The 16802-nt window shown below is 35.2% G+C and overlaps 1 protein-coding gene across 2 annotated transcripts in view; it reads right to left on the bottom strand.

Annotated features, from left to right (window-relative positions):
• LOC111514869 (lysosomal alpha-mannosidase) overlaps positions 1-15333 on the bottom strand; it is a 45317-nt gene extending 29984 nt beyond the window's left edge. For both annotated transcript variants that reach the window (XM_074178870.1, XM_074178869.1), the window contains exons 1-7: positions 15175-15333; positions 11086-11235; positions 6767-6872; positions 6630-6711; positions 3791-3976; positions 2256-2461; positions 1553-1689 (exon numbers count right to left, since the gene is read on the bottom strand). In XM_074178870.1, the coding sequence (XP_074034971.1) occupies positions 1553-1689; positions 2256-2461; positions 3791-3976; positions 6630-6711; positions 6767-6872; positions 11086-11223 (855 nt within the window). In that variant the 5' untranslated portion in view covers positions 11224-11235; positions 15175-15333. The remainder of the gene's footprint in view (positions 1-1552; positions 1690-2255; positions 2462-3790; positions 3977-6629; positions 6712-6766; positions 6873-11085; positions 11236-15174) is intronic.
• Positions 15334-16802: the final 1469 nt, after the last annotated feature.

Here is a 16802-nt window from a genome sequence, read left to right as displayed (position 1 = left end):
TCGCTCCCTAATTTGACGAGCTGTAGGTAGGTACACTTGAACGGATTATTTCGCATAGGGACAAGCAAATGAATGCATTTTATTTTCAACCTAAAGAACCATTCGCCAGTGGAAAAAAGCATGACATTATTTTTATGGAAGGTACAAAAAAAATCATTTGGCAAACTGTCCTTTTTCCATATGCAAGACAGGCATGTTAACAGGGACGCCACTGATGAAAATAAAAAAAAAACTCTATCATGGAAACACGTATGTTATTGCGTACTTTGCATGTAGTAGAATTGAAAAATCCTCAAGTGGTTTCAGAGATATCAGGGCAGAAATTATTTTTTTGTTTCAACATTGAATTTCTTCATGAAGAAATTCATTTCTTCATCCTGTATCTCAGAAATGAAGAGGTTGCAGTTCAAGGATTATCGCCATTCAGGATCAGCATTCAGTTATGAAACACCCTGTATATAATGAGGACCTAATTCAAAACTTCTCAAAAAAAATGTTAAAATCAATAACAATTTTTCTAAAACACATTGAGTTGTGTTTTTCAGAAAAGAGGTAATTTATTTTTGAATGAATTTATAATACAGGAGACCACGACCGAAAATTTGCAATGTGGTTACATAAATAATTATGGTGTGGATACCATATACGCACAAACCTTAAACTTCGTGAAGTGTTTTATAGTTACTGAAAAGAGTACAGATTCTTTCTGGGATATCAAATCAATTTATATCATATTAGACAATGGAAGTCTGAACTAATGAAATACACCACGAAACATTGTCAACCACCTTCAAACAAACGCGATTTGAGTGTTGTTTTTGGTTGTTGCTTGTATGTTATTTCAATTTTTTGCTCACGAAAATTGTTTTTTCAACTAATCTTTTTAATTTTCAGGGATTTCAAATCAATTTATATCATATTAGTCCGAACTGATGAAATGCACCACGAAACATATTTGGTGTTGAATGGACCCATGATTTGACATACATTCCACTATTACTTCTGAACCACTGGGTATGAACCCGAACCATCCTATATTTTCAAGGAACACTCTGCCAAAAAAATTGAATCGACTTAAAATATCTAAAGATTTCGATTAAGAAAACATGAGTTTGGTTTGTCACACATTTATTGGATACCCTGTATATTATGAATGATTATAAAAACATAGCTCTTTCTAGGAAAGCAGCTATCGTCCACCCACCCACATCAGTTAACATATCGAAACAACGAATTCAAGAAGAAGTGGCTTTGTAAGAAAAACTACATGCCCCCTGTTGCTGTATTGATATTTTTTGGCCCACTCTTTTCAATTTGAAGCCATTTCATGGCTTCATTATATGGTATGGTTATAAAAAAACCATTTGTTGGACACTTAGTGGACTGCAATGGAATTAAAGGAAGAATCATGAAGTTTTGATCCAACTAGATCTGTGGGAAACAGTTAACTCACAAAACTGAAACGTGTTTGTGCATCGAAGAAGAGAAAACGCAATATTCTGTAGGTGACAGATTGAAAATGAAATGGTGCAAAAATGATTATTTTACTCACCCTACGATCAACATTATAGTCTGAGCTTTTTCTATCATCAATTATGGGTTCATCTGAACATAATATATCGAAACAAAAACCTTTTGGCGGTGAGTAGGTATTGAACATCACTCCAGTAAATATGTCACTTTTTTCCCCTGAAAAGTAAATAATTACTTTAAATAATGACCAGTGCAAATAAAAGTTTAAACTTGCATTGTTCTTGGTGTATGTTGAATTTCGATTTTGAAAGCTATCAGCGATATTTATGATCATGGGTATTTATTATATTTCCAGAAGGATTTCAAAGTTTCTCGGAATGGATGATTTTTTTGTTGATTGTTGAATGTTTATATCTTGTAATATTAGTAGCAATATTATTGCTGCTAATATTACAATTACCTTACTTCTTACCTTACTTCTTCACCTATTCACTCAGATATTTCAAGGTTTTCTTCTTGAGAAAAGGTTGATTAGAAAAAAATACACGGAAAGTGTTTTCTTAAATCTACAATTCTTCAAAAAGAATGGTTCATTTCACATAACCCAAAATAGAAAAATAGGATATGAGAATTAGATCGAAATCATTTTGCAATTTTCTTTTCTATTCTTTTGAAAACGAAAATGAATTTCTCATTCATCGGAAAAGTAATTCATTTCGGTAAATTCAATTCTTTCTTCTTCTTCTTACACAAATATTGTTGTGAATACATTTCTCTCTTACCTAAATTCTGACTTCCTCTCCAAACCATTTCAGCAGATTTCGTCGTCAATCTATAATTTTTATCTTGGTAGTCTATCCGTCCTAGAAGAATACCGTCGTATCCAAGTTGGGCGAAGATCGACGCCATTTCCCTACTGTGTCCAAAAGGATCAATTTGCCATCCTATTTTCGGTTGACCGCAATCTCCAAAAGTATCGTTGAGTTTTCTAAACAGAAATATAGTTCAGTATGGGTTGCATGTACAGTATCCGTGCAGAAAATTGAAGAAGTGTCAATAGTCACTTTTCAAATCTATAATTAACATTTTCCAATCTGTCATTTCAGAATGTTTTAATTTTGCATTGGTACAAATACAAGTTAGCAAGGGATTTATTTATCGATTTCCTTGAAACATTTAATTCTCTATGAATAATCGGATATCAAAACGAAAATTTATTCTCAGTATTCACATTCTCAGTTAGAGGTATCAGTCTTCTCTAACGAATAGCTTTTTGAACGAGCTATTTCAACACTGAGAATAATAATAATGAGTTTATTTACGATAATGATCACAACATAAATATTATAAAGTAGCGGCGTAAACAAACAAAGGCATCACAAAAGGAACATTTTCGAAAAAATGTTTCTTGTGCGTGATCGAAAGATTGAATAATTGATTATCAAAACTCATGATTTATTTATCTTTGTCAGCATTGGCATTTTCTCTATTGCCTGCATATAGATACTTCGTCCTGTTCATCCTCAGTTAGAGCTATTGTTCTTCTCTAACGAATAGTTATTCAAACGATCTATTTCAATTCTCAGAATGATCTTGAAACCCTGTCCATCTTCAGTTGGAATTATTGTCCTCCTCTAATGAATAGTTATTCGAACGAGCTTTTTTCAGTCTGAAATAAACTTGGAGGATCAAATTTTCTATTAATAATTGATTACCAGAACAATTATTTATTTATCTTTCCCAGTATTTTCTCTACTGCTTACGTATAGTGAGTTTCAAGATATTACTCGTCCTGACCATTCTTAGTTGGAGTTATTGTCCTTCTCTAACGAATAGTAATTTGAACGAGATATTTTAAGTCTTAGAATAATCTTGAAACATTGAATCTTCTATGAATTTGTTTAAAAGAAATCTGTTTTTTCGTTAATCAGCTGTCGCACCCCTACGAACGACAACCCTAAGAAGTCGAAACTTGTGCGAGCTAAGGATTAACGAGGTCTTACCTTTTAACGTGTGATTCCTACCAAAACAATGATTTATTGATCTTTCTCAGTATTCGCATTTTCTCTATTGTTCACACATAGTAAGTTCATAGATATTATTCGTCCTGACCATTCTCACTTGGAGCTACCGTTCTTTTCTAAATAATAGCTATTCAAACGAGCTATTTCTAGTCTAACAATAGTCTTCAAACAGCATAGATTCACTACGTTATAAAAAACAATAAAAGTTTAGTGAATATTTTGTCTTGAAATTATTTTTGGAATCGAAATACATTTGCACCAATTTTTGTTCTTCATTATTTTTGAATTTGTACCTGAGACCCCAAGTCATTTGATCAATTATTGACTGATAATTGGTGACAGCTTCATCGTTCATGCTCCAGCCTCCGCCGATGAATTCTAGTTGACCATTTCTTACATATGAACGTACTTGTGATTTCACAATATCATGCTGTTTGATCCACCATTTCCAGAAGAATGCAGTCTCCACGTAAATAAATCTGAAAATGTATCAAAAAACGAATTTGTTCAATTCGACACTACGTTATCTCATTTTTGTGAAACGGAATGTTTGTGAATTGGAAAGAAAATTCACAATTCTCCTAATAATTTGTCCTACAGCGTCAAAAAGACTGAAGCTGATAAAGGAATCATTAATAATTTCAGAAATCGAATATAATCAATCACCTGAAATGAATGATGAACTGATAGATGAAGTCGTTTGTATGTAGTGGGAGATCGTCATGAAAAATGAGAACTGAAACTTTCTGTGTACTTTACCACTTTTAACATTTTCAAAACAATACAATAACCTGAAATATTCAACAATTTACATCCTTATATATCTTTATGACAGCAGGTGATGACAGGCGATCCTTAATGACTTCATTATCTGAAATTTGTTTACCTGTGACAATTTAGGTACGGTAATCTGAAAACCGGCCAGAAAACAAGTTCAATTTGGTAATTTAGTAGATTAGATCTGCAATTATCAAGTTTATCAATTTCCAAGGATTCCAACATCCAATAACAACATCAGAAGATACCTAAAGACTAGTCACCTCCTGATATGATGCTAACTTTTTTAGCAAAACGCGTGTCGAGAGACATTATTTTTTTTATGATGCGAGGAAAGACTTTTCAATTGATTTTACTTATCAAGTTTCCCCATTTGTTCAGTTTACTCAACTTGCTCCTAACAAAACGAATATTAGTCTCCATGGCGAAGTCCACAGCAGAATAGCATGATAATTGCAGTTGTTAAGAGGCGCACTAGCAATTTCAAAACCGATTTTTACATCAGAGGACTCAACTCAAATATGTACTCAGTGCACCAACACCTGCAAACAAATGGTCCTCATATTCTTGCACTCACATAAACCAAAGTCAGTGCTTCAACGAACCTCGTCAATTTTCTATATCCCGGCTATGATTTCCACTCCCGATTCAGACGTAACTTTTGCATATCTCTTTTTATCAGAAGCGATCTCATCTGTCAACAAGAGGAAATGCTGGAACCCCAAAACTTCGATGTTATGTGGTTCAAAATAATGTCACAGAAGATCATGAAATTCATATGCAGCGTTTATCGACCACCAAGCAATACACAATATAGAGTACTCTTCACTTGTAAACACTATTGACTTTCTGCGAATCAATCATCTCAGTGCCGAAATTTTCATATTCGGTGACTTCAATGTCCACAATATCGAATGGCTCAAACTTTCCAATATCAAACACGAACAAGATGGCGAAGCTGAGGCTTTTGCAATAAGCAGCGTACTTACTCAGATTATAAATGAGCCAACTAGGCTTCCTGAGTGTGACCTTACAGTCACTGTAAGGTCCCCATTAGGATCTTCTGATCACCAAGTCATTTCAGTGTTGATAAATGTTGGGGAACAATCTAAGCTGCGCAAAGTTTGACATTACAGATCTGTTGAGTGGGAACCATTTCCAAAATTTTTCCTGGCTAGATAATTGTTTCAGTTCTAAAGATCCATCTATTTGTGCTTCTGAAAAATATTCTATCATCCACGATTACATATATACCTCTTCAATGGAACGAACTTCTAACGGCTAACCTTGGTTCAACGAAAATTGCCAGCAACCTGTCACCACCAAAAATCTCGTCTAATGGCAGTGACGCAAAAATCCCAGTGCCAAAAACCGAACTAGGTTTGTCAATGCTTGCAACAACCGCACACTCAAAAAAAATATGAAAGGAACTAATTTCACAATCAGAGAATTAGGGATAAACTTAAAAATCGCTACGGATCTAGATCCTTTTGGTCAGTAGCTGGAGCTGTTAATAAGCTTTATGAAATCCACACTTCCACCCCTAACATAAAACGATGATTCAATTGCAATAACAGCCATAGTCCACAGTCGATTTTCTGGGACAACGTCTAGTCAGGCAAATTCTGAAACAGCTCAATATCAACAAGGTGGCATTTTCGTGTCCATTCACTAGCCCTGCGAAATTCCAAGGTGAGATGTTTTGATAAACCTAACTCATTGTTTATGTTGAATAAGACTCACATGTTGGTTAACCCCAATGTGGCCGTAGAGTTGTAGGTGTTAAAATGGAGCTATTATGTGAGTCTTACCAATGAATTGTGAATCACTGATGAAGCTCTGGCTATTCCATTCAATATTCAACATGAAATCAAGTTAAACGTTTATTCAAGGGTTCGAGAAAAAAACACTGCCATTTTGCCCTTTATCTAGGAGTGACTAAAGACGACTTTCCTGTGTCTTTCTGGAATTCGTTCGTTATCTGATGGTGAAAAAACTAGCATGAGCTTCCATGGAAGAGTAGAAGTTGGAATAAATCGATACATTTCTAGTACTAAAGAGAAAAAAAGTAAACACAATTTCATCTACTAATGACAATTTCAATGCTCCATCATATCTGCCCAAACTACATCTGATAGAGATGCTACACCTATAAAGTACAATTTTCGAGAGAGAATGGTTTCATCATTAAACTGTTTTAAATTATATTTCTCAGTATAGAATAGTCCACCAAGAATAGTATGTTAGTGGAGGTTGGAAAAAAGATGAAAATTATCTGGCAGACCTAATCATGAATAGTATGAGCATATATCTTAATGTAGATCATAGCTTTTCAGTGAAGTAAGGTTACTATACCTGCGATTTTTGTCTTTCTTCAAAGCATCCATGACTGAATCTAATATATACTGAACCCCAGCCTGTTGAATATTATTTCGACCTAAAATAAGTAATGTTCATGTAATTCGTCAAAAATATATATTTATTAAACTTACTTCCATAGTAATACTGATCCACGGTTTTCAACCATCCAACATCATCGTGTGTGTGTGGTATTATATGAACATTTATGAAATCACCAGTTTTGATAGGATGACAGGACTGAAAAATAATTCGTTCGTTAGTGGTAGAATTTGGAAGACAATCTAGAACAGATACAGTTGAATAAGTTGAGGAATTTGAAAACTGGAATCCTTCCAATGTAACCATATTATAATGTAATATTAAGATGATTTCTACGATATTCAATATCTGATCTTTTTATTTTTATATTTCTGTTTGGAACCGTTTTATCCGTTTAATTGTCGGCTGTCGCCTCCTAAGAACGATAACACTCAGAAGTCGAAATTTGTGTGATCTAAGAACTAACGAGGCCTTACTATTCAACGTGCGATTTTCAGTAGGGTGAGAAAGTTTGACATATTTTGTTCAAATTATTTTGTAATTATTAGTTTTCCCGAGCTACTACTACTGCTGAAAGTCCCAGAACAATCACGTGGGTTGCCTTAAAAGCTTTTATAAGCAACCATCAGATGCCACTGTGGAAATATGGCATTGATAATTCCGAAAAATTCACTTCATTCTACCCTAGATCCAACGGCAGCTCAGAAATAATAGGAAAGCCACCACTCAATAGTGGTGGCTTGTTGCGTAGTTATTTTTATTAAGTACTTTTCTTATGGGAATGATCAGAATTATACTTATTTATTAATCTTTTGATTTTTATGGAATTATTTTCCAGCAGCTTGACTGCATTAACCAGTCTCAGGGCCTGCAGCTCGGTGGAGTGTGTCCTACTGAAGCCTAATCGTCCGTCAGGCAGAACATTTCGGTCTTCAATTTCTTTTATTAGCCTTTGCAGTTCAACACGTTCAGCCAACTTAGCCATTGAGCAAAGCAGAGTAATCGGACGATCATTCTGGGGAAACAGCGGGTTCTGGCTCTGTTTCGTACCTAATCATGACAACTACACCATGCTTTCATCTTCGAGGCAAGTATCTGAAGGTGACTGAGCTGTTGATAATATCCAGCAAGTATCTGATGAAGTTCTATTCACCATTTTAGAGTGGCAGAAATGTAGAAAGGTTGCCGCTGTCTTGGAAGTTGAATACAAGGTTGACGATAAGTCTACAAATGAGAAGTCAAGAATAATCAGAAACTCTGCAGGAACGATTCGGAACCTAAATTGTAAAAATGTCAAGACATACTTATTGAAATATTGAATATTCTATTTACTATATTACTGTCTACAGTTCAAAATATGAACTTTGAGAAGTAGACCATCAATAAGCATTGAGGATGAGATGTATAGAGGGACTCATTGTACACACCTTTGAATTCAAATCTCTAAAGATGCCTTCCACTAGATAAAGAAAGCGTATCAAGTACCATTAATGTAAAAAGAGATAGAGTTGTTGTAAACATGCCAGCTGTGGCGGAATTCCTCAAGAAATATATATATCAAATGAAGTTGGTCTTAGGATAAAGGTGCGGTCCCAAAGATTTGTACATTCTATCCAGCCTGATTGTTGGATTATTCTTTGAGCGTGTGCATTATTTCACTCGATTACACTGTACAAGTTAGATTTTGCATGTGCGAAGGCACGACATGATGAAATTGCCGGGTGCCAAATAGACCAGTTCTGGTGCTGGCTCCTAATTAACATTTTCTGTTAACCTTCTTCCGTTTATAATGAAAACTTTTGCTGTAATGCTTCTCACGCAGACATACTGCATACACCGCTTGGAAACAACAAGGGAAGTTTGCAGCTACAACATGCACATCACGGAGATAAGGTCAGAGCATTTTCCTCTTGCTTTCTATCGCTTCGCAAAATCGCTTTTCACCCTTTTTTTGTAATACTATAAAATTGTGAAAGTGTTTAATGAAAATTGTGACCAGTAAAATATTGAATTAATTTGTCAACCCTATCATTCACTGCCCTTCTTGCTTAAAAGTTGAATGAAATGTGAATTGTCATGATATCAATGGTGGCACAAGTTCTTGATAATAATATGCAGAAAACCAGCGAAGAGTTGGAAAAAGTTAAAAGAAAGATGTGACTGTTGGAGGAAAACTGAAAATCATGGGGTATGCCTACTGGGGAAAACAAAAAATGCGTCAAGTAGATACACTCATTGGTAATGTAAAGATGTGTTTAGATTGTGAAGAAAGTAGCATTTCCAGAGAATATTTGGGGGAGTATTAGCGGGCATGACTTCCTTTTGAAAGGTTTCAAGTTGGAGTTCACTGTTAACCGGTTATTTTTTTCATAAGAATCTATCTAGTTTGTTGAAAGTTGATTTCTACGACTTTACATACTGAGGCGCTACAGATAGCCATTATGTTCTTTACATGACTCGGTGAGTCATTAACATATTCTAACCAGATTGCGGGAATAATCTGATTTGTCAATGATGAAAAATTCGATATTCATGAACGGCAGATTTCAGAAAAAAAACATCCGAATAGTTATCAGACAATGCCACTATTTTTCAAGTTCGAATGCTGTCGATTTTTGGAATTTTGTCCTGACGTTTCGCTGGAGCAAGTGGCTAGCTTCTTCAGAAGTTTATACATCCTGAATTATATCCGATAAAAACTGCTCAGGCGAAGCTCTCTGGGTAAAGGCTCGTTTGGCCATCAGTGGTGCCATCAGTACCACACCGTCAGCGGCCATGGATATCCTTCTAAATTTACCTCCCCACCACATTTTTCTGGAGAAAGAGGAAAGATGAACTGCCTATAGACATATAGACATTGCCAATTGCACAAATCAATTTAATGCAGAGTGCAAGAGACTGTTTGTTGGTTGACACTGGAAGTCGCAGCATTCTGGAAATGACCTCCAATTTTATGCCTTCAACTGTCAACTAGGAACTTCCTCATAAAGTACTGTTGCCGAGTAGAGGACTGGATCCTCCGGGAGAAGGAAATATTAGGAGCAGATAGCGATTGGTTCACAGATGGATCAAAAACACCTTCCGGTTCTGTTGCAGGTGTTTTCAGTCGCATACTCAGGACAGAGATGACAACTTGCCTAGGAACCTATGCGACTGTATTTCAAGCGGAAATTTACGCTATTACATTGTGTGCGGAGAGACTGGAAGAATCCAAACTCATACACAAGTCAATAAAAATATTAACGGACAGTCAAGTGGCGTTGGAAGCTCTTGGCTCCTACCGAGCAACGTCTAAATTGGTAGCAGATTGCTATAAACGACTCTCCTCGATAGGAAGACTCAACAGATTGTCTCTAGTCTGGATTACTGGCCATACTGGCCTGGAAGGCAATGAGACTGCTGACTCCCTTGCAAAGGAGTATGCTGCAAGCAGCCTCATCGGACCAGAACCTGTTATTGGCATTGCTTCACGCTTTGCCAAACAAATATTGAACACCAGGATGGCAAGAATATTTATGGCAGAATCTTTCAGAATGGGCTCACTCCAAGGCGTTTATTCACCCTTCGAAGCTTGATACCAAACAGTTGCTGGACTGCAGTAGAGATGAACTACGATGTCTAACAGGCCTTACAGGTCACTGTCATTTGAATCATCATATGCAGAAATTCGGACTGTCGGAAGACAGTGTGTGTCGTCTCTGTTTGGGAAATGATGAAACATCAGAGCACCTGATGTGCCTGCCCCGCTGGGGACCGAATCGGGTTTTTAGTGTTCGGCAGAGCCGTACTCTTACCATCTGACCTGAAAGACCACTCAACATACAAACTAATCGGCTTCGTTAAGAAGCTGGGTTCATTTGATCGAGTTTGAATATATGTGAGCCACAATAAACCCTTGCGGGTTCCGGTGGAGGGTCGGTTGGTTACTCACTTTGGACCTAACCTAGCCTAACCTATATCGGATGACTGGATATTACGATTGCCTGAGGCAACCTCTGAAGAAGCTAGCCACTCGCGTCAGCGAAACGTCAGGAAAAAAATAAAAAAATCAAGGACCTTTGAACCTGAAAAATAGTTGCACTGAAAACCTCACCCGCGAATTCCTCAACCATTTTGTCAGTTATTAGACACTTACGTGATCTACAACTTTTGGCTGATCCGCTTCATGGTAACACCATTCAACAACAAAATTAGATATTTTGAATTTGAACTGAAAATATAAATTTTATTTTTGGAAGTTCATTTATCTGTATCAATTTGTAGCTCTATTTTGACTAAATGAAATAGCAGGTTGAAAAGGTGCTCATGAAATCAATAGGAACTTCTCCAGATTTTGATTTTTCAGGAAGAAACATTTTTCATCATCTTGGGATTTTGGATACTAGTTTTCATTTCTTCAATACCCACTTACTTCATAACCACAATTCCTATGAGGTTCCGGTTTTGGTGTAGTTGGCAAAGGAGATTGTGGTGGTATCACGCTAGCTGAGCCTCCCATTTCAAATGATAAAAATTCCAAGAGAACGAATATTCCAAACATGCGTTTCATTTTATCTCATATCTAGAAAAAAAAAAGGAGAAAATTTAATATTTCATATGTCTAGAAACGTAACTAAGACCTAATTGTGATGATATGATTCGAATTTAATGGAAAAAAAATGGTTATTTTATATTGAAAAGGCAAAAATTTCAGCCTTTAACGTAGTCTTTCGCAAAGTGAGCGATAACGCGCCGTTGTTGTCGCTGGAGGCCTATAGGGGGGCAGTAGAGGGCACAGAAAAGATTGGGGGGCGTTGAAGCAGTTTAGGTGGGCAATGGCCTTTCAACACAAACTTTACCTCTCCTTCACGCCTAACGGTGTGTTTCCTCGTGTAACGCCATCTAGGAGACTAGACAGTAACTATTTCCTGTCTGATAGTTGTCAAACTGTACAATAGATGGCGGTAAGCTTCAATGCGAAGCGAGAAGTTTCTAGTCTCCATTCTCGAAAGTATTAGGCCCGCCCGCTGCCTCATACAAAATCGCGAGCGCCATCCAGCCAGTAATGTCATTTGATGATATTATGGAAACAAGTGAATTAAGTTAGCGACTAGCTAGGTAAAGTGCGGTGGTGAATACTGTGTCATTGGCAAGTTTTTAATACTCGATTGTTTACTTCGGCATTTTTGAAGACAGAATTATGTCGGAAGCAAAAAAGAAGAAGCGGCCAGCATAGCGCGAAATATTTAAAATATGGATTAGTTGAAAATCCCACAAATACATTTTCTCCTATGTGCCTTCTTTGTCAAAAACAATTTCGAATGAAGCGATGAAACCCTCAAAGCTATAAGATCATTTGAATAAAATGTATTGAGATAAAAAAAACAAAAGTGTGACTTATTTTCAAGAACTGGAAAAGAAATACTCAGCTCAGCCAACTGTGTCAAAACTTCTAAGCAAGACGACGACGGACTTCGAGCTTCCTACAATATCTCCTTGCTAATTGCTCAAACAGGTAAACCTCACACTCATTTTACCGGCAATGAAAGAAGAAATAACTACTGTTCTCCATAAACCAGCGGCAGATATTATCCAAAAAATTCATTTGAGCAATAGTTCCGTGCAATTGATGAGATGACTGAAAACATTGAAGAGTCATTGTGCAATCATCTGAAGAATGTGCAATTCTAAATTCTCAATTCTGTAAGATTTAGAGTCCAATTTACCAACCAATGGAGCATTGTTGTTCTCATACGTGAGGTTTACTAAAAATGAGAAAATACATCAAGAACTACTATTTGCCAGGAATTAAGAGATGAATACAAAAGGAGAAACTATATGGAAAAATGTTGTGATGAGAAAGACATTCCACTGAAGAATATTATATCAGCTGCTACGGATGACGCTCCGGCTATGACAAGACGTCACAAAAGCTTCATAGCGTTCTTAAAAAATAAAATTCGAGATGTGCTCGCTGTATATTGTGTCATTCATTAGCAACATTAGGTTGCGAAATATTCGAGTGAGGGCCTCTCTCAATCACTGCAATATATCATCAAAGCAGTCAATAAAATCCGAAACAGCTCTTTAAATGACAGATTATTTAATCAGATTTGTATTGCTGATGATGAAGATTTCAATCGACTGCTATTTCACACAGAAGTGCGTTGGTTATCAAGAGGTAACTGTTTGACTCGATTTTACAATCTATTTGACTCTGTAATAGAGTTCCTGGAAAACAAAGACAAAGAATTGCACGACAACCTCATCACTTCAAAGAATGATATTGCGTACTTGACAGACCTGTATAAATTATTTTATGATGTCCCAATTCAAGGGGACGACTTGAATTTGATTGAAAAAAATATCATTGCTGCTTTTGTAGCCAAATTGCTCTTATACAAGAATAATATCGGCAGACGTGATTTTCGCAATTTCCCTAATTTGTCAGCAGTATCTTTCAATAACGACGACTTGCTTGTTTACTGCCAACATTTGGAGAACCTCCACAGTGATTTTGCAGAACGATTCCAGGACATTTTAAAATTGGAAATACCGGACTGGCTGTTGGATCCTTTTTCAAATGTCAACACAGCAGGATTACCCCAGCTGAAAGAAGAACTCACAGAACTGATAACGAACGAGGAAATGAAAATAAAATTAAAAAAATCATCAGAAAGTCTTATTTTCATATGATACACATGATTGAATTATTAAAATAATGACTGCGATTGTGATTCTTGAGATGTAGTAAAGTGAAAAAATTGGGGGGCGATAGAAAATAATTAATTTTCGAAGTGGGCGGTAGATAAAATAAGTTTGAAAACCTCTGTAACGTTTCATATTATCATCTTCAACGAATACTGTTTCAATCGTAGGAAAGAGCATCTTTATTCCGTTCTTTCGAAGCACTATCTGGTTCTGTTCATGATGCAAAGAGGAGAATAATTTGGTAACATTTATGAAACATAGACTTGCTCCAAGCAAAACATTCATGAGAGAAACCATGTAAGTTTACTGACGAGATTATTGAGAGCTTACAATAATAAGTTTCCTACTACATGCCTCATTCTCTCTGAAACACTAATAAAACTTTTCTAATTATCATAATAGTAACTGTAAAATTTTACTTGAAGTTTATTCTAATCCATCTATATTTGATGTCATATTAAAACAAATATCCTTTGATCTGAACTTTTATATATGCCTTTAATATTTTTGCTTCTACGAATATCCAAATCTTAGAGACAATAGCTATTCTTGATTAAAAAAACTCTTCTCATGCTGATAATAATTGATATTTAATCAAAAAGAAAGCTATACTTAGTAGTAAGTTTTGAAAGATTAGAATTTTAAGAATATAGAAAGCGTCAGTACAAAGTTAACTATACTTGCGAAATGAGTAGATGATGATCTACTTGAAATAACAGGATTCTTCTTCAGTTCAGTATAGTTTTTCAGTGTAGACACATTATATGCTCTATTTTATGATTTGGACTCATTTTAATAGATTTTTGAGATTGAATATGACGAATTTTAAGTTGCCTAACATTTACTGAAAATTGTGTAAATCTTTTGTCTACATTTGATAAATGACCATTATTATTATTGTTTTCATGAGCTGATGAGACCTATATCGAGCCGAAACATCGATGAATGCTGTTGAATCGAAAATGCTTTGTGTTTGTGCTTTGATTTACAATATTAATTTGTTTGATGAAAATAATTTTGAAATTCAAATTGATCTGAAGTTATAGTTATGCTTCAAGTTGCAAATATTTCAAAATTCATTGACAAACTTGAGTTTGCCGAATTAATCGTGCAATAAATTGAGATAAATCACTGCTTTCGATAGTAGACCCTGAATATTGAAGATGCTTTTGGCCTCTGGTTGCAAAACTTTAATTATCATATTTCATACATTGAAGTATTATTGTGATTCTTCATTCCAAGTTTGTTTCCTTATAGATAACGGAGCAAATTTTGTTTTGTATTAGCTATTGAACCAAAAATTTTTGGTATAAAACAAACATTTTGAAATTTCAGACTCATTTATCAACAAATAATATCCAGTATATTCTTCAAAGAACAAGAAATCTATCACGAAGGAAAAATAGTTCAAAATATAAATAATGTGAATTTGGTTCTAGGGATTTTGGATTTCTTTTCTTTAAATTTGCACTTTGAACGTGATAAAATGTTAATCAAAGTTCGAATTCATTATAGAAATAAGATTATTCATACTGTCACATAAACAAATGTTTATTTAATTGAGAGACCATTTTCTGTGAATAGATTGATCCAGTTCAATTTAATCTGGCTTATGAATTATGGTTTGTGACTATGTACTTTTTGATATGTCTATTGTTTATAGTTACAATCTTGTGCTGTACAAGAACGTCTTTAATCGATCCCTTCTTTCATCACAATTTTGTTTTCATATATAAAGTCGGTAAAGTCGGTTCATTTATGATCATTATTATTATTATTACTTCAACGAAATCAATAAATCATTACTCACTCTTTACTCTGCGTTCGAAATAAGTCAAACGGACAGACTGTCCTGTTAAGGAACTTATTTGTAATCCACTTCACTTAACAAGTTAGTGTACGGTTCTCTCGGACGTGCTTGATATAACTAAAGATCGTCACCGTTCTTGATAACAACTCATACAGTCGATTTTCTCCTTCCTCACATCATGTGAAGATTCAATTATCTCCAATATTACAAATATACTCTCATAATCAACAAACAGTGCAGAGGTTGTTTACCTTTATTTGAAAATGTGGAAATGTGGTAGACACTCTGTAGCATCTCTAAAAATAATAATAACACTATGAAAATTGGGCTGGAATCAACACAATTCAGTCTCTTGAAATAACTTGAACATCGTAATTCAATTTCGATCAGATACGAGTATATCCTTTAATTATTTAGCAGGCAATAATGCTGAGCAACTCATCAGCAAATCTGAACATATTATTGATCAGTTCAGTATCTAGTGCCAAAGAAATGAACTTATTCGTAATGCTTCTAAATCGATCAGTGTTAACTTCCACTCCAGAAGAAATATTCCAATTGATCGACGCTCTAGCTATGATATTAAAACTTCTGAAGAAATAAAATTTTTAGGGACCTTAGGGACTTTAGGGACGCCAATCTAAATTGGGATAGGCAGGTGGACTATATATGTGCTAAGTTTAATAGAGCATATTATGACATAAAACAGCTGAAATCCTGTTTGGATGAAACTGGCTTACTCAACATATATTATGCCATGAGCTACCCTCATATAAGTCTGAATAGTATGGCTTTCCGGGATACCTGCCGGCCCGTTTTCATAGACAAAAAATATTCACAGGCTCTTCATCTTCATACTTAAATGTATTTTATTCGTTAGACAAAACCATAAACTATATGGTAAGACTGATTCAGAACACAGTCATAATACAAGAAACGGTGTACTTCTAAAAATACCACAGCATCTCTTGACAAGCTATAAAAAATCCCCTCAGTATAATGCCATTACGTGTTTCAATGAACTGCCAAATGTGATTAAAAAAATCACAAATGACAAAACAGTTCATGATTGTGTTAAAACTATGCTTTTAGAAATATGCTATTACGGTTACCAAGATTTTTTGATTGACAATCTCACAAACAATCAAATTCACAGTGGACGTAATTTTATTCAGAGTAAATTATGTGAATGGTGTAAAATGTTCAATCAAATTGTGTGCATATATGCTTATTTGTATATGTGTATGTGTATGTGTATACCTATATGTCTGTATGTGAATATATGTGAATACAGCGTGACTCACGGTCGATGGTAGGTTAGACGTTTCTGGAAAACGCAAAGCATGATTTTTCTGAAAATTCCATCTCTCACATTTCCTTACCTGTTCTATCGATCTAAAATATTTTCAGCATTGCGGCGTTGCCACTTCCATCAAAAAGTCCTAGCAACTTTATTTTTTTAAATGGAACATCCCATATATTAATACATTTTTGGAATCGCTTTGGTATTTCAATACTTTTTGGTTAATGATGTCTTATACCTATCTCTATCTGTTTTCGAGATAAAAAATAAATTGTGCTAAATATGGTCCAAAACATAGCCTCAATTGAAATTAAGTACATCATGA

The sequence above is a fragment of the Leptinotarsa decemlineata genome, unplaced genomic scaffold (genome assembly GCF_025532065.1).
Source record: "Leptinotarsa decemlineata unplaced genomic scaffold, Ldec_3_MD MMD2_tig00004307_RagTag_RagTag, whole genome shotgun sequence".
NCBI classification, from domain to species: Eukaryota; Metazoa; Arthropoda; class Insecta; order Coleoptera; family Chrysomelidae; genus Leptinotarsa; species Leptinotarsa decemlineata.
Note: the sequence above shows the minus strand (reverse complement) of the source record. Positions and strands in the feature narration are given on the sequence as shown.